Source organism: Scyliorhinus canicula, chromosome 12 (assembly GCF_902713615.1).
Source record: "Scyliorhinus canicula chromosome 12, sScyCan1.1, whole genome shotgun sequence".
In the NCBI taxonomy this organism is placed as follows: Eukaryota; Metazoa; Chordata; class Chondrichthyes; order Carcharhiniformes; family Scyliorhinidae; genus Scyliorhinus; species Scyliorhinus canicula.
This window is the reverse complement of record NC_052157.1, coordinates 102,040,860-102,062,906: the sequence shown is the minus strand read 5'-3', so window position 1 is coordinate 102,062,906 and position 22,047 is coordinate 102,040,860. Positions and strand designations below refer to the sequence as shown.

At 54.1% G+C, this 22,047-nt stretch overlaps 1 protein-coding gene across 1 annotated transcript in view; it reads right to left on the bottom strand.

Moving 5' to 3' along the window:
- Positions 1-16,825, bottom strand: part of camkk1a (calcium/calmodulin-dependent protein kinase kinase 1, alpha a) — a 123,257-nt gene extending 106,432 nt beyond the window's left edge. Inside the window, exon 1 of the mRNA XM_038813088.1 lies at positions 16,644-16,825. Within this exon, the coding sequence (XP_038669016.1) occupies positions 16,644-16,672 (29 nt within the window). The 5' untranslated portion in view covers positions 16,673-16,825. The remainder of the gene's footprint in view (positions 1-16,643) is intronic.
- Positions 16,826-22,047: the final 5,222 nt, after the last annotated feature.

The following is a 22,047-nucleotide window of genomic DNA, read 5'->3' as shown; positions in this document are numbered from 1 at the left end:
AGCAGTGTGGTTAACTCTTTTTTTTGTATAAATTTAGAGTACCCAATTCAGTTTTTTCCAATTAAGGGGCAATTTAGCGTGTTCAATCCACCTCCCTTGCACATCTTTGGGTTGTGAGGGCGAAACCCATGCAAACACGGGGAAAATGTGCAAATTCCACACAGACAGTGACCCAGAGCCGGAATCGAACCAGGGACAAAGAACAAAGAAAATTACAGCACAGGAACAGGCCCTTCGGCCCTCCCAGCCTGCGCCGATCCAGATCCTTTATCTAAACCTGTCGCCTATTTTCCAAGGATCTACTTCGCTCCGTTCCCCACCTGTTCATATATCAGTATAGATGCATCTTAAATGATGCTATCGTGCCTGCCTCTACCACCTCCGCTGGCAAAGCGTTCCAGGCACCCACCAAACTCTGCGTAAAAAACTTTCCACGCACATCTCCCTTAAACTTTCCCTCTCTCACCTTGAAATCGTGACCCCTTGTAACTGACACCCCCACTCTTGGAAACCTCTTGGGACCTCGGCACCGTGAGGCAGCAGGGCTAACCCACTGCGCCACCATGCTGCCCTCAGTGTGGTTCACTCTTAACTGCCCTCTGAAATGGCCTAGCGTGTCACTCAGTTCAAGGGCAATTAGGGATGGGCAACAAATGCTGGGCCAGCCAACGGCGTCCACATCCTGTGAAATAATTTTTTGAAAAGTGATCATCCCCCATGATTGCTTAGGAAGAGCAGAGATATTAAGAACTAAATGTGGGTGGCCCCATTGATAGGGTGTCTATCAGCCATTAACATGGCTGCAAGCTGTACAGTAACAGAATGTGCAATAGCAGAAGGGCAGCAACCTGGTTGGCCATCATGATATGGCCACCCCACCACCATACGGTGAAGCTCTCCTGCAGCTTCTGAGACAGTAGTGAGAGCTCCTCCTCCAGGCCCACCCTTCCCTGTCGGGCCCTGTCGTGAAAAATGCAACAGAACCCCAATGCGGAGGAAACCCTCGTAAGGGCGTACCACCCCCACCCACCCCGCCGACCGGTCAAGGCACCAAAACCACATCTTCAGGAGTTAACCATCTGCTCAGTGGTGGTCCGTGTACTGATGGCAGTGGTTGTATCGCCCTTGAACCTTAGTGTGAAGTTTCATACAGGTGTCTGCGGCCATCCCTCCCCCCTGATCTCCCTGTCCACCACAGTCTGTGTGGGAGAATGAATAGTTACAGTGCCTGTGACTGCCCCAGGATAAAAGCTGCCAGGATAGCAAGCACACATCTGAAGAGACTACTAGCGACGGTCGCATGTTTAATGAATGGAATTCTTTTGATAAAAACACATTACACCCTGTACCTTCAGCAATCCTGTTAATTGAGGCCCTGTGAAAATGACTGGCCGTGTCAGTGCTGAATATAGACCAATGCGCTCTCCTGGAGAGTCCTCACCACTCCTGCTGTGAGCGGCTGCCTAGCGGATCCCAAAACGAGCTGCTAAAATGTGCACAGCGGCTGGCATCTTGCCCCCTGCAGGCAGTCAGAGCCCACCCGTTCCTTACAGCCTGAATTCTGCTCCCAGGATGCTTCACCAATCAACCACCACCCACTCCAAAAGGTTCAGCAGTCTGTGGTCTCGTTGCTTCTTAAAAATTCATTCACGGGATGTGGGTATCGCTGGCAGGGCCAGCATTAATTGCCCATCCGCTGAGCAGCTTGCTGGGCCGTGTCAAATACATTTAAGAGTCAACCACATTGCTATGGGTCTGGAGTCACATGTAGGCCAAACCAGGTAAGGACAGCAGCAGATTTCTTTCCCTAAAGGACACTCGTGAGTTTTTACAACAATGTTTCTTAGTCTTCACAAGACTTTTTCCAGACTTTTTTTAATGAATTCAAATTTCACCATCTGCTGTGGAGCCATTCGAATCTGAGACTGTAAAGAATTGCTTTGGCTGTCTGCATTAGTAGTCCAGTGGCTGTACCGCTATGGCATCCCCTCCCTGAACATGCTGCGATTAGCGAGGAACCATTTGTTATATCTTAGTCTGCCGGGGGCCACATTTCATAGGTAGACTGTGATGTGTTGGGTAAGCTGGGTCTGCGAGGACTGCGTTTACTGCAGCATTGAGAGAGACAGGCTTCCAACACTTGAAGAAATGCAACTTGATTTTATTGAACTGTTCACTATTAAACATACTTTAACTGTGGGTTGACACTATGCTGAGTTTTTTTTCATAAATTTAGAGTACCCAATTATTTTTTTCCAATTAAGGGACAATTTAGCGTGGCCATTCCACCTATCCTGCACATCTTTGGGTTGTGGGGGTGAAACCCACGCAAACACAGGGAGAATGTGCAAACTCCACACGGACAGTGACCCAGAGCCGGGATTCAAAACTGGGACCTCGGCGCCGTGAGGCAGCAGGGCTAACCCACTGTGCCACCGTACTGCCCTGACACTATGCTGACTTGACTGGAGACCTGAGGCTAACCTGACCAGACTATCTTACTACCACATGGTGGATGTTCTAGTTGTTGCTCACGGGCTCTGACTGTCTCAGAGGCTGGATCCCAAGAGAGCGGGAAAACTAGTGCTCTCTGGCTTTATAGTGGTCGTGTCCTGTCTGGTGATTGGCTGCTGTGTTTTGTGTGTTCATTGGTCATCCTGTGTGTCAATCAATGTCTGTTGGTGCACCATCATATACCTGTGTGTATATTATGACAGACTGGAGACTCAGATGACATGTAAGAGAATGAGTTGAAACCGGCCCTTCTTGTGTACAAGGCAGCAAGGCAAACTAAAAGATAAAAAGTTCTCAGTTTTCAAATATAAAACTGTGATTAACAATATTTGGGAACCAAAAGACAAGAACAGAGGGGCCAATTTTCCAATATGGAGCCCAAGTTAAATTGCTCGTAGTGTCCTAAAAAGTAAAGGTTAGGGAGGGAGGGGGGGGGGGGGGTTGTTGGGTTACGGGTATAGGGTGGATACGTGGGTTTGAGTAGGATGATCATTGTTCGGCACAACATTGAGGGCCGAAGGGCCTGTTCTGTGCTGTACTGTTCTATGTTCTATAAGTGTTCGCGCTGTCGTGAACGCCGTCACGTTTCACGACAGTGCGAACCGGGCCCGGGTACGGCGATTCTGGCCCCCCACAGGGGGCTAGCACGGCGCTGGAGCGGTTCACGCCGTTCCAGCCTCCTTTCCTGGCGCAAAATGGGCACCGCGCCAACCCGCGCATGCGCGGGGGACTTCTTTAGCGCGCCGGGGGCGGGGACAAGAGGCCAATTGGTGGGCCCCGATCGCGGGCCAGACCCCATCGGAGGCCCCCCCCCCCCCCCCAGTGAGGAAGCCCCCCTTCCCCCCCCCTCTCCACGGCTGCCCCACCCCCGACCGTTCTCCAGCCTGGCGTGGGGCTCAGAGAATCGCCCCCATAGTATGGTGGCAACGAGAGCCCTTGCGTAAACCTCCAGAACTTTAACATATTTTAATCTGACTTGGAAAATCGACACACACTACTGGAAGAAAAACTTACTGAATTGTGCGAAAATTAAAAATGAAGGACGTGATCTACCGGCCGTGTCCCGCCTGATCCGGGCTGGTAGATGCCGGCAGAGGCCTCTCGCGGGAGTTACCCGGCTCTACATGCTTCACGAGGTCAAATGTGATTTTGTGAGATGTCCCGATCTGAATCCTGCCCATTGTGGGCAGGATCAGTATTTGGCTAATCTGCATATTGGAGTGAACAGCTAGTCTCACTCTAATACACACTCGCCTGATCTACCTGAGGCTTAAGGATCTAACCCCTTTGCCTCGGTGACCTTAAGGGAATACCATTCTTTAATGGTACCCACAAAGGGGGGACTCAGGTGGAACGGCACTGGTGGGGGGGTGGGTGAGTCTCCCAGGGGATCGGAGGCCTCCACCTTATTGACCCCCAGACAGGGTAATACCCTGACACTGCCAGCCTGGCACCACCAGCCTGGCACCTTGGCACTGTCACTTGAAAGGGATTGGACCTGGGTCTGCTCTGCTTGTGTGATGTGGGGTGCAGGGGGTGCGGAGGGGGGGGGTTTGCTGCGAGCTTCCCGGTGCTTAGCCCAGGGAGGACGGCAAAGCTAATCAACGTTAATTGATCCACTCAACGAGGCCCCACGGGCTACTTGTCGCAGAAGAAGGCTCGCCAGCTGATTTGCTAACAAGGTCGAGCAGCACTTGCCCAGCCAACCCCAGCCAGCTCACAACAACAGTGCTCAGGAGACCAGCCCCAAGAAGAGATGCAGATCTGGGGAGGCTCCTGGACGCAGTGGAGGCCAAGAGGGATGTTTTGTTCCCCGAGAGTCCTGGAGGGTGAGACATCGGTCCGCCAGTGCTGTCTGGGATAAGGTGGTAGCAGCTGTGAGCGCCGGGAATGTTACCAGGAAGACTGGCTTCCAGTGTCTTCACATTGAGGATACCCTCCATCGTGTTGTTTGGCACTCCCATCATGCTAAATGGGATAGACTTCAAACAGATCTAGCAACTCAAGATTGGGCATCCATGAGGTGTTGTGAGCCATCAGCAGCAGAATTGTATTCAACCTCAATCTGCAACCTCATGGTCTGGCATATTCCCCACTCTACCATTACCACCAAGCCAGGGGATCAACCCTGGTTCAATGAAGAGTGCAGGAGAGCATGCCAGGAGCAACATCAGGCATACCAAAAAATGAGGTGTCAACCTGGTGAAGCTATAAACACAGGACTACTTATGTGCCAAACAGCATAAGCAGCAAGTATTGGGCAGAGCCAAGCGATTTCACAACTAATGCATCAGATCCAAGCTCTGCAGTCCTGCCACATCCAGCCCTGAATGGCGGTGGACTATTGAACAACTCACCGGAAGAGGAAGCTCCAAAATTATCACCATCCTCAATGATGGAAGAGCCCTGCACATCTGTGCAAAAGACCATTCGCAACAATCGTCAGCCAGAAGTGCCGAGTGGATGATCCATCACAGTATCCTCCGGAGGTCCCCAGCATCACAGGTATCAGTCTTCAACCAAAACGATTCACTCCACGTGATAGCAAGAAGGCTGAAGGCACTGGATACTGGTAATATTCTGGCAATAGTACTGAAGACTTGTGCTCCACAACTTGCCGCACCCCTAGCCAAGCTGTTCCAGTACAGCTACAACTCTAGTATCTACCCGGCAATGTGGAAAATTGCCCAGGTGTGTCCTGCACATAAGAAAAAGGACAAATCCATCCCAGCCAATTACTACCCTAGCAGTCTACTCTCCAATATCAGCAAAGTGATGGAAGGAGTCATCAACAGTGCCATCAAGCGGCACTTACTCAGCAATAACCTGCTCATGGTCGCTCAGTTTGGGTTCCACCAGGGTCACTCAGCTCCTGACCTCATTACAGCCTTGGTTCAAACATGGACAAAAGAGCTGAATACCCGAGATGAGGTGAGAGTGACTGCCCTCGACATCAAGGCAGCATTTGACCGAGTATGGCATCAAGGAGCCCGAGCTAAACTGGAGTCAATGGGAATCAGGGGGAAAACTATCCGCTGGTTGGAGTCATACCTGACACAAAGGAAGATGGTTGTGGTGGTTGGAGATCAATCATCCCAGCTCCAGGACATCACTGCAGGAGTTCCTCAGGGTAGTGTCCTAGGCCCAACCATCTTCAGCTATTTCATCAATGACCTCCCTTCCATCGTAAGGTTAGAAGTGGGATGTTTGCAGATGACTGCACAATGTTAGCACCATTCATGACTCCTCAGATAATGAAGCCATCCATGTCCAAATGCAGCAAGACCTGGACAATATCCAGGTTTTGGCTGACAAGTGGCAAGTTACATTCGCGCCACACAAGTGCCAGGCAATGGCCATCTCCTACAAGAGAAGATCTAACCATCAGCCCTTGACTTTCAATGGCATTAGCATCACTGAATCCCCCACAATCAACATCCTGGGGGGGTTACCATTGACCAGAAACTGAACTGGACTAGCCATATTAATATTGTGGCTACCAGGGCAGGTCAAAGGCTAGGAATCCTACGGTGAGTAACTCACCTTCTGACCCTCCCAAAGCCTGTCCACCATTGACAAGGCACAAGTCAGGAGTGTAATGGAATACTCTCCACTTGCCTGGATGAGTGCAGCTCCAACACCATCCAGGACAAAGCTTGATTACTCCCCCTTCCACAAACATTCAAATCCTCCACCCTGACAAACAATGGCAGCCGTGTGTACCATCTACAAGATGCACTGCAGTAACTCACCAAGGTTCATTAGACAGCACTTTCCAAACGCACGACCACTACCATCCAGAAGGACAAGAGCAGCAGGTACCTGGGAACCCCACCATCTGGAGATTTCCCGCCAAGTCATTCGCCACCCTGACTTGAAAATATATCGCAATTCCTTCACTGTCGCTGGGTCAAAATCCTGGAACTCCCTCTCTAACAGCACAGTGGGTGTACCTACACCTGAAGGATTGCAGCGGTTCAAGAAGGAAACTCATCACCACCTTCTGAAGGGCAACTAGGGATGGGCAATAAATGCCGGCCTAACCAGCCACGCCCACATCCTGTAAATTAATTTTTTAAAAGGTCAATGGGTAACACAAGTTAGTAGACACCAACACTGCCACCCCCACCCGACACCTTACTGCCCCAATGTGAGCATCTACCCCCAAATCTCCACACAACCCCCAACACTCCCTCCACTCCCCCTCTCCCTTCAACCCCCCAACCCTTCCTTCACACATTCCCTTCCACCACTGTGAACCAGGTGTGTGGCTAATGGCGCCCTCTCTGTCTCTCCTCAGGAAAAGCTCTCCCATAATCGTCGGGAGAGGGCCCAGACTGGCGGTGGTGTGCTGGACATAAGAATCCTCACCACCTCCGAGGAGCGTGCCCTGGTGGTGATTGGAGTGGCCGAGGACAGAGCGGTCACCAACGCGGAGGTTGGCGGAAGCCGCAGAGATGAGGAAACACCGGACCCCACCCAGAGGATCTGTCCAACCTGAGTTGTTATTGCCTTATTGACTGACCCATCCCTCCCACTGACCACATGTCCATTCTCCCGCAGGTCCTCCAGCTGATGGCCCACCCCGGGTGACCCCTTCTCCAGCCTCTCAGGAAACTACCTCGGAGAGGAGCTCCAAGAAAAACACGATCGAGGCGTCACAGCTATTATCCCCACCCTCCACCAGCACAAATACACGCGCACCTCAGTGGGCACGGTTAGTGGTCAGGCTTCTGGGCCACAATCCGGTGAGCACCACACTGTTGCTGATGTACATCAGATGGAGGCTGCAACCCTTAGGACACAATTATCCAGCCTGGTTACGCTTTCGCTCAAGCAAAATAAGGCCGATGAATAGCGGGAGAGGCCAAAAGCGAGATCTGCCTCGGGCGCCAAAGTTTGCTCTGCAACCAGCCCACTCCCGTAAGCGAATACAGGATCTCGCTGCAGCGTGGCGAGAAACCAATTATCACCACTTAAGCCCCATTTTCATACAATTAACGAGAGCCAGCCCCCCCGCCCTAGTCAGTGGTCACGCTGGCACCGATTAGTACTCTGGAAGAAGGGTTTCTGTGGGGAGCCGAGGAGGTGAGGAGCCATCTTTGCTCACAGGCAAAGAGCCCGGGGGTGCTGGGCTTGCCGCCCCAGTGCTCGGTGGGTTGTGGGTGACCCTCCACTGGTGGTGGAGGATCCTCCGCAGGGATAGGCCACCTTGGGAGGGTGGGGAGGGGGAAGGCTCTGCGGGGCAACCAGGGACACCCGCACGCAGCACCACCATGCCGACTCCTGGATTGTGTGGACCCGTTCCGGGGACAAACCTTGTCCCTGCCCGCCTGCCCCAATAACCACTCTTAACCCCCGCCATCTGCCAAGGCCTCTGGCCGTGCTGCTGGAGGCGATTACTAAGAGGGAGTTGGCAATCGTAGTTAAGTGAGCACTACACACATCCCAAGTGGATTTCCGTGGGTGGGCGGACCATGTAGCACGTGGGAGTCATTGCCTAGCAGCCCAATCAGACCGTGATGCCTGGACACTGTGCCTGAAAACTGCAGGAGGCAACACCACACACCCAGCAGCAAATATCCGAACGACCAGAGGATGGGACACAGCTCCGGGGGACATGTCCAGGGCAGCTGGGTGGGTGTCTGCCATGGGGAAGGGACCATCACCCGGTCCAGTTGATGGTGTGAGTGGGTGTCCAGGGCAGCTGGGTGGGTGTCTGCCACGGGGAAGGGACCATCACCCGGTCCAGTTGATGCTGTGAGTGGGTGTCCAGGGCAGCTGGGTGGGTGTCTGCCACGGGGAAGGGACCATCACCCGGTCCAGTTGATGTTGTGAGTGGGTGTCCAGGGTACAGGGTCTGGGGTCCATTGAGGAGGGGGCCCGCTATGGCCGGCAGTGTGTGGGCAGGGCGTTCTGGGTGAGGGGGATCAATCAGGGAATGGAGGGTCCCGGGGTGAGAGGCACCGCTGTTTGTCAGTCTAATACCCTCTTCCAATTCCTTACGGATATTGAACGCTATGGCAGGGATATTAGCTGCAGAACATGCCCTAATGGTGCTGCTGTTAGCCCGGGTGCCGGATGCCAGAGACGGCGGCAGCAGCAGTGTCAGCAGATGCTCGAGGGAACGGACAAGGTGCCAGACTTCGCTTCACACCCCGATGACCCAGTCGCCCATCAGACCAGGGAGGGACCCAGAGGGGGAGTCCCACGATGGCCCAGGGTACACAGGCATCGCTGGTTGTTTGATTAAATGACGGGCAGCCCATGCAGCAGGAATCTCCGCCTCAACGGGGAGATGGTGCGACACCTGTGTCACATCCTCACGGACTTAGCACCACATGGAGGTGAACACCCGGTCCTGGCGGCAGTCAAGTTCGCCGCAGCCCTGAACCTTTATGTCTCATGTTCATTCCAGGCTGCAGCGGGGACTGTGTGGTATGTCCCAGGGTGCAGCGGGGACTGTGTGGTATCTCCCAGGGTGCAGCATGGACTGTGTGGTATCTCCCAGGGTGCATTGGGGACTGTGTGGTATCTCCCAGCCTGCATTGGGGACTGTGTGGTATCTCCCAGCCTGCATTGGGGACTGTGTAGTATCTCCCAGCCTGCATTGGGGACTGTGTGGTATCTCCCAGGGTGCAGCACGGACTGTGTGGTATCTCCCAGGGTGCAGCACGGACTGTGTGATATCTCCCAGGGTGCAGCACGGACTGTGTGGTATCTCCCAGCCTGCATTGGGGACTGTGTGGTATCTCCCAGGGTGCAGCGGGGACTGTGTGGTATCTCCCAGGGTGCAGCGGGGTCTGTGTGGTATCTCCCAGGGTGCAGCGGGGTCTGTGTGGTATCTCCCAGGGTGCAGCGGGGACTGTGTGGTATCTCCCAGGGTGCAGCATGGACTGTGTGGTATCTCCCAGGGTGCATTGGGGACTGTGTGGTATCTCCCAGCCTGCATTGGGGACTGTGTGGTATCTCCCAGCCTGCATTGGGGACTGTGTAGTATCTCCCAGCCTGCATTGGGGACTGTGTGGTATCTCCCAGGGTGCAGCGGGGACTGTGTGGTATCTCCCAGGGTGCAGCGGGGTCTGTGTGGTATCTCCCAGGGTGCAGCGGGGTCTGTGTGGTATCTCCCAGGGTGCAGCGGGGACTGTGTGGTATCTCCCAGGGTGCAGCGGGGTCTGTGTGGTATCTCCCAGGGTGCAGCGGGGACTGTGTGGTATCTCCCAGCCTGCATTGGGGACTGTGTGGTATCTCCCAGGGTGCAGCGGGGTCTGTGTGGTATCTCCCAGGGTGCAGCGGGGTCTGTGTGGTATCTCCCAGGGTGCAGCGGGGACTGTGTGGTATCTCCCAGGGTGCAGCGGGGACTGTGTGGTATCTCCCAGGGTGCAGCGGGGACTGTGTGGTATCTCCCAGGGTGCAGCACGGACTGTGTGGTATCTCCCAGGGTGCAGCGGGGACTGCGTGGTATCTCCCAGGGTGCAGCGGGGACTGTGTGGTATCTCCCAGGGTGCAGCGGGGACTGTGTGGTATCTCCCAGGGTGCAGCACGGACTGTGTGGTATCTCCCAGGGTGCAGCGGGGTCTGTGTGGTATCTCCCAGGGTGCAGCACGGACTGTGTGGTATCTCCCAGGGTGCAGCGGGGACTGTGTGGTATCTCCCAGGGTGCAGCAGGGACTGCGTGGTATCTCCCAGGGTGCAGCACGGACTGTGTGGTATCTCCCAGCCTGCATTGGGGACTGTGTGGTATCTCCCAGGGTGCAGCACAGACTGTGTGGTATCTCCCAGCCTGCATTGGGGACTGTGTGGTATCTCCCAGGGTGCAGCGGGGTCTGTGTGGTATCTCCCAGGGTGCAGCGGGGACTGTGTGGTATCTCCCAGCCTGCATTGGGGACTGTGTGGTATCTCCCAGGGTGCAGCACGGACTGTGTGATATCTCCCAGGGTGCAGCACGGACTGTGTGGTATCTCCCAGCCTGCATTGGGGACTGTGTGGTATCTCCCAGGGTGCAGCGGGGACTGTGTGGTATCTCCCAGGGTGCAGCGGGGTCTGTGTGGTATCTCCCAGGGTGCAGCGGGGTCTGTGTGGTATCTCCCAGGGTGCAGCGGGGACTGTGTGGTATCTCCCAGGGTGCAGCATGGACTGTGTGGTATCTCCCAGGGTGCATTGGGGACTGTGTGGTATCTCCCAGGGTGCAGCGGGGACTGTGTGGTGTCTCCCAGGGTGCAGCGGGGTCTGTGTGGTATCTCCCAGGATGCAGCGGGGTCTGTGTGGTATTTCCCAGGGTGCAACGGGGACTGTGTGGTATCTCCCAGGGTGCAGCACGGACTGTGTGGTATCTCCCAGGGTGCAGCACGGACTGTGTGGTATCTCCCAGCCTGCATTGGGGACTGTGTGGTATCTCCCAGGGTGCAGCGGGGTCTGTGTGGTATTTCCCAGGGTGCAGCGGGGACTGTGTGGTATTTCCCAGGGTGCAGCACGGACTGTGTGGTATCTCCCAGGGTGCAGCCCTCAGATCCATCCGACAGGTCACAGATGCCCTGGACATCCAGGCAGAAAACTACAGCATCTTTGACATGGACCAAGTCCACAAGATGCCCGGGCAGCAGGTTTTTCCGCCATCGCCGGAATGCCCCAGGTCCAGGGGGTAATAGATACCATGCATGTTTCTGTGTGCTCACTGGGCCATCTAGGGGTGTTCTACAGTAACACAAGGGTGTTCCACTCCCTCAACATACTGCTCGTGTGCAACAGATGAAAATAATGCACGTGTGTGCACGCTTCCCGGGGAGTTACCACAACCGCTTCATTCTGGGCCAGTGGAACATCCCTGCCCACTTCGAGGACTACCCCAGGATGGGCTACTGGCTCTTAGGGGATAAGGGGTATCCGCTGAGGACCTGGTTAATGACTCCAGTACGGAGGCCGGGGACCGGCGTGGAGACCCGGTACAGCAAGGCCCATGCAGCCACCCAGACTGAGATTGAGCGGTGCATCGGACTCCTCAAGGTGCTGTTCCGATGCCTCAACCGCTCCGGTGGTGCCATGCAGTTCACCGCCCGGAGGGTCCCCGCTTTGTGGTGGTCTGTTGTGCCCCCCACAACCCGGCACAGCAGGAGGGCGACAAGCTGGAGGCTGGTGAAGAGGAACATGTGGCCACCTAAGGAGGAGGAGGACGAGGAGGGGGATGGGAACGTGGATGATGAGGTGGAGCCGGACGAGCAGGGGCTGGAGGACGAGGCCAGGGAGCAACCCGAGGACCAGCCAGAGGCCACAGTGCAGGTGGGAGCGAGGAGGGTCCAGCAAGCCCGGTGAGCCAGGGAGGCTCTCATACCATCCCGCTTCACCTAGAACGCGGCCTGATCCGTCACCCCCGCCCCCCCCACTCCCAATCTCCCACCCTCCCATGCTATGTGTTACATCACTCCAGGGTGCAGGGATTGTGTAGGCACCATCGGCGGGTCACTGTCGAGGGCAGAGGGCTGATGATAACCCGCAGAAAGCGGAGCGTCGGTGCTCCTCAATCTCTGTCATAGTCTGACGCCTGCCTGTCTGCTGAGTGCTCGCTCACACACATCACCTGCACGTGGTGTGCCGGGAGGGGGTGGTGGGGGAAAGGTCTGGAGAGATGGGCCAAGGGTTCAGAGGTCGGTCCGCATTGCGGAGGAAAGTGACAGAGGCGTCATGATGGTTGTGCAGAAGGGTGTTTAATGTGTAATACAATTCCTCACTCTCCTGATGGTGCCCCTCCCATACCCTCCCCTCCCAGTGCCCTCAGAGATCCTTAATGTGTACAGGTATCTCCAGGATGTACATCTGAGGTGGAGATAGCCAGCTCATTGCCTCGTACTGTGGTCTTCGAGGCCCCTAGTGGGGGTCCTCTGGGGGCTCTGAGGCCAGAGGGCCCCCACACATTTGTCAAGCAGCACAGGCATAGCCATGCCACCCTGTCCCATGTGCTGACCCTGAGATCCGGCCTCATCAGAGGGATGGAACTTGGGGGAGCTGATGTCCACCGTCACCACGGGACACATCCGGGTTGATGCTCAGCGCACCCCCCCCTCCCAGTCGGTGCCCATCATGCCCTGGGGGCCTTGGGACAGAGGGGCAGCTGGTTCATGCCCTGGCTGCCCCTGCATCAGTCTGCCAGCCCAGGCAGTTCCTCATAGTCTGTGCCATCGTGTCGACACCCTCGGCGATGCCACTCAGTGTCTGGGTCAAGCTCCACAGCACCTTTGCCAGGCCTATCTGAGAGCAGGACATGCCCCGCAGAACCTCATCAAGGTCAGCTTGGGACTGGATGACATTGCCAAGCGAGTTAGGCATTCTGTGGAGACCGTCAACCTTGGCCATCACCGACTATGCGAGACTTTGGGCACCTTCACTAAAGGTGCTGATGCCATGCACCAGGCTCCCCACTGCGGTCGCCACCATAGCAGTGTTGGCCTTGGTGCCACGTATTGCCAGTGTCATCTCCTACCCCCGTAGCGTCTGGGACTCCTCCAAGCAGCTATGGTCCTGCTGGGAAATCACTGACATCTCCCTCTGAATGTCGCGGCCGCACCCAAACGTCTCCATCAGCTCCGGGTAACCCACTTCCACAAGCTCAGCATCAGGCTGGGATCCAGCTGGGTTCTGGGATCCAGCTGATCTCCGACTGCTGTCTCACCTGGGAGTTCCTGCCTCCACCTGATGTACATCGGCAGCTGTATGGTGCTCACCAGATTGTGCCGAGAACCCTGTCCACTCATATTTCTAACCGAGGAGCGTGTATCTGTGCTGGTGCAGAGATGACAACTGTGCCACGACTACTACAGTGGAATCCTCTGAGGTGGTCTCCTGGGAGGCTGGAGAGGGTGCCACCCGGAATGGGCTGGCACCATCCAGCTGGAGGACCTGTGGGAGAGTGGACATGTGGTCAGTGGGAGGGATGGGTCAGGCAGTCAGAAAGGCAACAACAACTCAGGTTGACAGGTCCCCCGGAGGGGTCCAGTGGTTCCTCGCCTCTACGGTGTCCGCCAGCCTCCGCGTGTGTCCTCAGCCACACCGGTCACCTCCAGGGCCCACTCCTTGAAGGAGATGAGGATTCTTAGGTCTGGCACACCACCGCCAGTCTGGGCACTTTCCTGCCGATTATGAGAGTGCTTTTCCTGAGGAGACACAGAGGGGGCATAGGGCATCATTAGCCATACGCGTGGCTTGTAGTGGTGGGAGGGGGGTGAAGGGAGGGTTGGGGGGTGGCGTTGAAAGTTAGGGGGTGGAGGGAAGACTGGGGGGTAGCATGGAGAGTTGATGCTCGCGTGGGGGCGGACAGGTCTCGGCGGGCGGGGTGCGTTGGTGTACAAGCTCGTGCTGCCCAGTGTACATAGAACATAGAACAGTACAGCACAGAACAGGCCCTTCGGCCCTCGATGTTGTGCCGAGCAATGATCACCCTACTCAAACCCACGTATCCATCCTATACCCGTAACCCAACAATCCCCCCTTAACTTTACTTATTTAAGACACTACGGGCAATTTAGCATGGCCAATCCACCTAACCTGCACATCTTTGGACTGTGGGACGAAACCGGAGCACCCGGAGGAAACCCACGCACACAGGGGGAGGACGTGCAGACTCCACACAGACAGTGACCCAGCCGGGAATCGAACCTGGGACCCTGGAGCTGTGAAGCATTTATGCTAACCGCCATGCTACCGTGCTGCCCGTGTAGGTCATTAACCTTCTCCCTGCACTGGAAGCCAGCCCTCCTGATCACATTCCCAGCACTCGGAGCTGCCGCCACCTCATCCCAGGCTGCCCTCTGGCTAACCCTCCAGGACCCTTGGGGAACAGGACATCCTTCTTGGCCTGTAAGGTATCCAGGAGCCTCCCTAGGCCAGCGTGCCCGAATTGTGGGGCTGGTCTCCTTGTCGCCATTATTGTGAGCTGGCTGGAGTGTGGCTCGGCCTTGTTGGCAGGGGGCTACGGAGCATGGTGCCGGCGAATCAGCTGGCGTGGCTTCATTTGCAGCGAGAAGCCCATGAGGCCTCGTTAAGTGGACCAATTGACGTTGAAGAGCGTTGCCGGCCTCGCTGGACCGAGAGCCGGAAAACTCGCGGAAATTCCCGCTCGCTACCACACTTAGAATTTTTTTCCAGCGAATCACGTCCCAAGTGTCATTTTGGGTGAGTTTGGTGGGGTTATTCCCGCTGGCTTTTTGGGCGAGATCCAGACCGGTATTCACCCACACTTAGGGCGTGATCTAGCCAAAAGAAAGACAGTCAGTTCTGGGCGGAATGCCTCCCGAGGCATAGTCATAGCCACAGCCATAGCGTAATTTCCTGCACTGACGATCTCCGATGAGAGCTGCTGCTCTAAGCTCTCGACCCCCTGACGCGGCCCCGGGACTCCCCCCCCCCCCCCCCCCCCCCCCCCCCCCCCACTACACCCAACCCGCCTGTTCGGGGTTCCTCGAGCTCCCCACACCCACCTCATACAGGTAGGGCACCCCCTCGCCCCTGGCCAGATACCTGTCATCGGCAAGATGTCACCCAGGCATCTTGGCACTGGCAGCCCCCTTGCCAGCCTGGCAGTGCCAATATGGCACCTGTGTGGCACTGCCAGGCTGCCCAGGTGGCACCACCTATTCCTGCGTGCCACCCTGCCCAGATACCAAGCACCCAGGACCTCCCACTGCCTGGGAGCCCCCCCCCCCCCCCACATGCCGTTCCACCCGTTTGTGGACACCAGTGCTAAACGGCGGCCAACTGGGGTCTCCTCGGTGAGGCCGGTAGATGCCAGGAGCTGGTTTGATCTGGCATCGGCAGAGTTAAATGAGCTTTTAAACTCACTTAACTCTGCAAACCTGGTTCCCGCCATCGTGCCATCTAGAGCAAATTTGTTAGATTGCGAGGTGTAACGACCATCAGTAATCCCGGAAGAGGCCTTTCCCGGGATCTGCCAGCCATTTCACATTCCAATTCCGGCATACACGGCCGGTAAATTGCGCCCTTAATCATTTTGTTGGGCCTTGGGAAGTTTCTCCCGGCCTAACCCACACTCAAAATTATTTCAATAGTGGAGAGCTGAACTCGCCGGCGAGTCCGGCTCCTCAGCGATCGAGCCACCATTTTGAAAAGGTACCCCAATCTCTAAGTGAACAGGGGACCCCCCCCCCCCCCCCTTACAGTGAGTTGGGGCTTGGGGGGATTCGGGGGTCTCATCGGAGGCTCGAGAGATTAGGGCATCGTCACTGTACTGAGAGTTTCAGCGGGCGGGGCTCCTACATGTAGGGAATGGAACTAAGTGTAGCCTTAGCCACTCATTCCCTGCTGACGTTCCATATCTAACCGGAGACATGTTAGATAGCGTTGACCATGTGTCTAAATGCGCTCGCTTGGGACATAGTTCCCATTTGGTTAAATCGCGCCCCCTGTCACGATGTTGTCATGGCCAATGCATCATCTGTCAGGCTTGCAATGTAGCTCACTTGCTTGAAGCTCCATATATTCATATGCAGGGTCCTGTCCTCTGCAGGCAAAAGGAACATGACCAGGCATTGAACCTTTTCAAATGAACAAAAGCATGTAGGAAAATAGCATTCGCCCTGGCAACGTTTCGACAAATCAAAACCAACTTGCCAACCAATTAGCACCCCCTTACTTCCTGCATAATAAATCGTTACTCCCTTTAAAATTTGACATTCATGCATCGGCCCTGGTGAGTGCAAGATACAAAACTTTGACAGCATGTCTGTTCTTTCAGCAATACTTCAATTATGTTAATTTCAAGAAATTAAATGTTGACAAACATTCAGATCTCCACATTGATGACTCAGGCGTTATTATAAATGCAAGTTCTTTCTTATGCTGGTTTAAAGCTCCTTTTTGTTAATCCCTTTTATATTCATCCAACAGAAACCCCTGACAGGCCACAAGTGTTGCCATGGTGACACCATTTTAATCGCATGAACTAATTTTAGTCAAGAACACCTTACACGCAGCACAGGTAATGGTACTTCACATTTGGATATTTACTGAACAAACATCTAACACCATTCAATAAGGAAGCACCAATTAAAACATTCACACGCTCCTCTTATCCCCTCAGCATTTTACAGGCAAATAGGGCAAAAAGGTTAAAGTTCACTCACATAAGTGTGTCTGCGCACAATATCTCCATCCATTGAGTTCAATTGACATGAATGTTGGAAGAGATACAAGTCAGAAACCACCCGAGCAACACCACCACTGAAAGCTAACATTATTCTTTCCGACTGTGATATTTGAGCCTCAGAGGACAGGTTTTACCAGAAGAGCAGATTTTACTGGCAACAGTAACTTTAACGAGTCCATACTGTAGCACCAACAGATCACCCACCCCCGAGGGGACTGCAGTACATTCACTGCCCTCCCCCCTCTCCCGATATCGCTGCTCTCTGACGCACCAACAGCTCATGGGTCGATTCCAACACCACCAGCAATCTCCAGGCTTCAAAGCAGAAAAGACGGAGACTCCTCTGGGTTAAGTAAAGATAGTGCCCTGAGCGAAGGCACTTTCAACACTACAGTTAAGAAGGCAACATCAACGTGCTTTAATACAGCAAAGTGTAAATGTCACCCCAGCCCCAGAGGTCCACAGGCTGCTTCCACCATTCCCTCCCCCCCCCCCCCCCCCCTCCCTTTGAGAGAGAGCTGACTGGTGGTGATTTAACTTGAGGGTCACCACACCTCAGGCAAGGGGGAAGGTTGAGAAGGCTGGGCCGTCCTGGATAACCTCAGCCGGTACGGGAATTGAACCCACGCTGCTGGCCTCGTTCCACATCACAAACCAGCCTACGGAGCTAAAACAATCCCCAATTATATAGCACCTTTAATAGAAGAAAACATCCAAGGCACTTCACAGCAAAGTCACTTCAACAAATATTGTCATTGAGCCAAAAGGCTATTAAAACTGGCACCAAAAAGCTTGTACAAAGATGTAGGTTTTAAATAAGATTGTAAACAAAAGGCTCATCCTCAACTATCTCTTTTTTTCCTCTCTCCCTCTATACCCCTACCCTTCCTTTCCCCTTCTACCCTACATCTTCTGTCCCCCCCCCCTTCCTCCACTCCCCTCTCCCAACCACCTCCCTATCCCTCTCCCACCATCTTCTCCCTCCCCTCTCCTTCCCCCTGCTCCTCTCTATCCTCTTCATCCATGTCGGCGTTGGGAATCAGGGGTTATGGGGAGAAGGCAGGAGAATGGGGATGAGAAAATATCAGCCATGATTGAATGGCAGAGCAGACTCGATGGGCCAAGTGGAACTAATTCTGCTCCTATGTCTTTTGGTCTTCTCCCTCCTCCTCCCTCTCGCCACCCCTTTTTCTCTCCCTCAAGACATGTCCCTCTTTGAACAGGTATATTAATGTCACAGTGACGTTGTTCGGCATCTCCGTGTCGCACTCAGTCCGAGCTGGTATCGGTTATGGAGCCTCAGGCACAGGGAGTGAGGTGAGAACATTTCTGGCAGCCACAATTGCCACTATAGCCCACCTACAGAGCATGGTGCTATGTACAGAACAGCAGAAACAGCAGCACAGCCATTATCATCCCACGGACGGTGAGGTGAGTGGCAAATTGGGGAAATTTGCCTCCTGGGTACTCTCAACACTTAATCATGATCGCTCCCCTATATAATCATTTTGTTTAAAATCCATATTATTTGTCAACGTGATCACTGAACATTTTAATTCAGTTCTGAAAGGCATTTTCTTTCTGTACCTCACACACACACACACACACTTACTTCACTGCAGCAGTCCGTGGCACAGAGATTGGAGCTAGGACCCAGATCATCCGGCTAAAACCTAATGACACGATGACAGTAAAAGTACAGTCCAGTCACAGTTTGAAGCACGTCAAATGTGCATTGGCACATGCCACCCCTCTGGGCAGATTGCAATGTTGATGTGGTAGGATGCCCTGTGCAGGGTTGAACCATATCCTACTATGTCCCGTCACATGAACTTCCGCCTCCAACGCTTCGGTCATTGGTCAGCTGACAGGTCAATGATGGTGGCGACATTACCCACCATCCTCAGCGCACCAGTAACTGACCCAGAGCGCGTACGGAAATATAACGCTGTTCCTTCACTGTCACTGAATCAGATTCCTCTCCAATAGCATTGTGGGTGCACCTCCACCATCTGGACTGCAGCGGCTCAAATCCAGCCTTGGTTAACTGTCTGTGCGTTCTCTCCATGTCTGCGTGGGTTTCCTCCAATGTGCAGGTTATTGGGACAGGGCGGGGGAGTGTGCTCAGGTGGAGTACTCTTGCAGAGGGTTGGTGCAGACTCGATGGGCCGAATGGCCTCCTTCTGCACTGTAGGGGCTCTATGATTCTGTCCTATGATTCTAAGGCAGCTCACCACCACCTTCTCAAAGACAACTAGGGATGGGCAATAAATGCTGGCCTAGCCAGCGAGGCCCACGTCCCGTGAAAGGATAACTAAATAAATACACCTGGGTTACATTGCTCCGGGGTGTGTTATAATCCTGAAGTGGCTGAGAGTCCAGATGGAGCACAAATGTAAGAAGAAAATACTGCTGGGATTGTTTTCCAGGAATCCTGACAGGAATATCTGGGAGATTATTCTTCAATTTAAAAAAAAAAAAAATGTTAACATTTAAAAAAAAATTATTCTTCAATTTTAGGAGATTCCAGGGAAGTCTGACAGTGATAGCATACCCATGGTGCGTGAGAGGTGAAACATCCACCACAGAGCAGCGACAGGGGCTACAATTCCAGACCCTCCTACGCTGGACACAAAACACAACAGCACAAGACCAGTCAATAAAGCACCAACTTCTAGACCCCAGGGCTGCAAGTGAGTGTCAGTAAATGAGATCCCGCAGCTGAAGGTAAAGAATACAGTTGTTTTACAGTCTGGACAAACACTCACATAAACATGCACACTTTCATGGATGTACGGGTTCACAATCACACCCTCATGCATACAGGCCAGGATTCTCCATTGCGAGTCCGCCCCGCTACCCCTGCTAGCGAGGACGGAGAATTTGGGATTTCCTATGGAAGCCACCCCATGCCACCGGGCTGGGATGCACTGCCAACTGGGCCAAAGAATTTCACTGCCAGTGAACAGAGAATTCCGCCCACAGACACAAATAAATGCACACAAAAACAACACAGTTCTGTCTGCGTCTTTTTATTCATTTGTTGGATATGGGCTTCACTGGCTATGCCATGTATTTCCAAGTCAGGGTGGTGAGTGACTTGTAGGGGAATTTTCAGGTGGTGGGGTTCCCAGGTGGCTTCTGCTCTTGTACTTCTGGATGATTGAGGTCATGGATTTGGAAAGTACTGCCTAAGGAGCTTTAGTGAGTTGCTGCGATGCATCTTGTAAATGAGATTCAGGCTGGCTACTGTTTCTCAGTGGTGGAGAAAGCAAATGTTTAAGGTGCTGACTGGGGTGCCAATCAAGCGGGGCTGCTTTGTCCTGGATGGTGTTGAGCTGCTTGACTGTTGTTAGAGCTGCACTTATCCAGGCAAGTGGAGCGTATTCCATCACACTCCTGATTTGTGCCTTGTCTATTTTGAACAGGCTTTGGGGAGTCAGGGGGTGTTACTCTTCGCAGACTTCCCAGCCTCTGATCTGCTCTTGTAGTCACTGTATTAATATGGCTGGTCCAGTTCCACTTCAAGTCAATGGTAACCCTCAGGACGTTGATAGTTAGGGACTCATCGATGGTAATGCCATTGAATGTCAAGGGCTGATGGTTGGATTTTCTCTTGTTGGAGATGTTCATTGCCTGGCACTCGTGTGGCGCAAAGGTTACTTGCCACTTACCAGCCCAAGTCTGAATATTGTTCAGGTTTTGCTGCATTTGGACATGGACTGCTTCAGTATCTCAGGATTTATGAGTGATATTGAACATTGTGCAACCATCAGCGAACATCCCACCCGCGATTCTCTGGTCAGGCGACAGAACAGGAGTACTTGACTCCGGCGCCGACACCAGTTCCGAGACCTGATTCTTGGGTCCTGTGGGGGGCCAGCATGGCGCTGGAGCAGCCCATGCCGCTCCAGCTCCGGTCCCGGCATCGACCCGGCGCCGCGGGGTCCGTGCATGCGCAGTTGGGCCGGCGCCAACTAGTGCATGAGCACTGGTCTTCTTCCCCGCACCAGCCCCAACGCCTAATGGCACAGGGCTACAGGAGCCGGCGCGGAGGAAAGGGGGCCCCCATGACAGAAAAAGGCGGCCTGCTGATCGGTGGGCCCCGATCGCGGACCAGGCCACTATGGAGGCCTTCCCTGGGGTTGGACCCCCCTACCCCGCTCCCCACAGGTTGCCCCCGGACCCTTTAACCCCGAGATCCCGCCGGCCCAGAGCATGTTAGAACGGCACCGGCGGGACTCGGATTTATTTGGACGGCGGCCATCCGGGCCAGAGAATCGCGGCACCGTCGGAGGATCGCCGCTACGGCCGTTTGCGGCGATTCTCCGTGCAGCCCGGCGCCATGCGCGGCCGCCTGTTTTTTCACGGGCAGGAGAATGCGTCCCGGCATCGGGGTGGCATGGCACGTTTCGCGCCCCCCCCCCGCACCCCCCATTTTTGACATTATGATGGAGGGAAGGTTATTGATGAAGCAGCTGAGGTTGGGCCTAGGACACTACCCAGCAGAACTCTAGCACCAATGTCCTGAAATAGATGATGCAATCATCACAACCATCTTCCTTTGTGCCAGGTATGACTCCAACCAGTCGAATGCTTCCTCCCTAATTCACATCGACCCTTTTCATAGAACAGAATCCATAGAATCCCTGCAGTGTAAAGCATTTGGCCCGTAGGGTCTGCACCAACACTCTGAAAGAGCACCCTACCTGGGCCCACTCCCCGGCCCTTTCTCCGTAACCCTACCTAACCTACACATCTTTGGACACTAAAGGAGCAATTTAGCATGGCCAATCCACCTAACCACTCTAGTTCCTGTGAGAGTTCCTTGGTGTCATACTTGATCAAATGTTGCCTTGATGTCAAGGGAGATAGTGTTCAGGCCTTAAAACTTTGGCCATTGTCTGTAAGGTGTCATTCCATGAATATGGCTATGCTGTTGCTTAATTAATCTGTGAGACAGATCTCCCAATTTGACTCAAGTCCCTAGATGTTAGGAAGGAGGGCTTTTCAGGGTCAACTGGGCAGGATGTGCCGCTGTCCTGTCTGGTGCTTAGGCCAATGCCAGGAGTAAGGTTCCTTCCTATTTACTCCCTTATTTCCCCTTTCTTTTATTCTGCCGGTATGATTTTTGATCCGTGGGTGATTAATGGACATGCATCTTTTAGGCAACCAGCAGCATTCAGAGGTTACTGGAGAGCATACTGGTTTGAACAGGAGGTTCAGACTTGTTAGCACCAGAGAGAGAGAGAGAGATAGGCTGGGACTCAGTTTTATTGATTGACAAGTGCCTAATGAATGGGCCCAAAAGGCCGTACTCTGCCCGGTAAGGGGTGGTGATTGGATCCTATTGCAGTGGAATGCTTTTCAGAGTCCCAAGG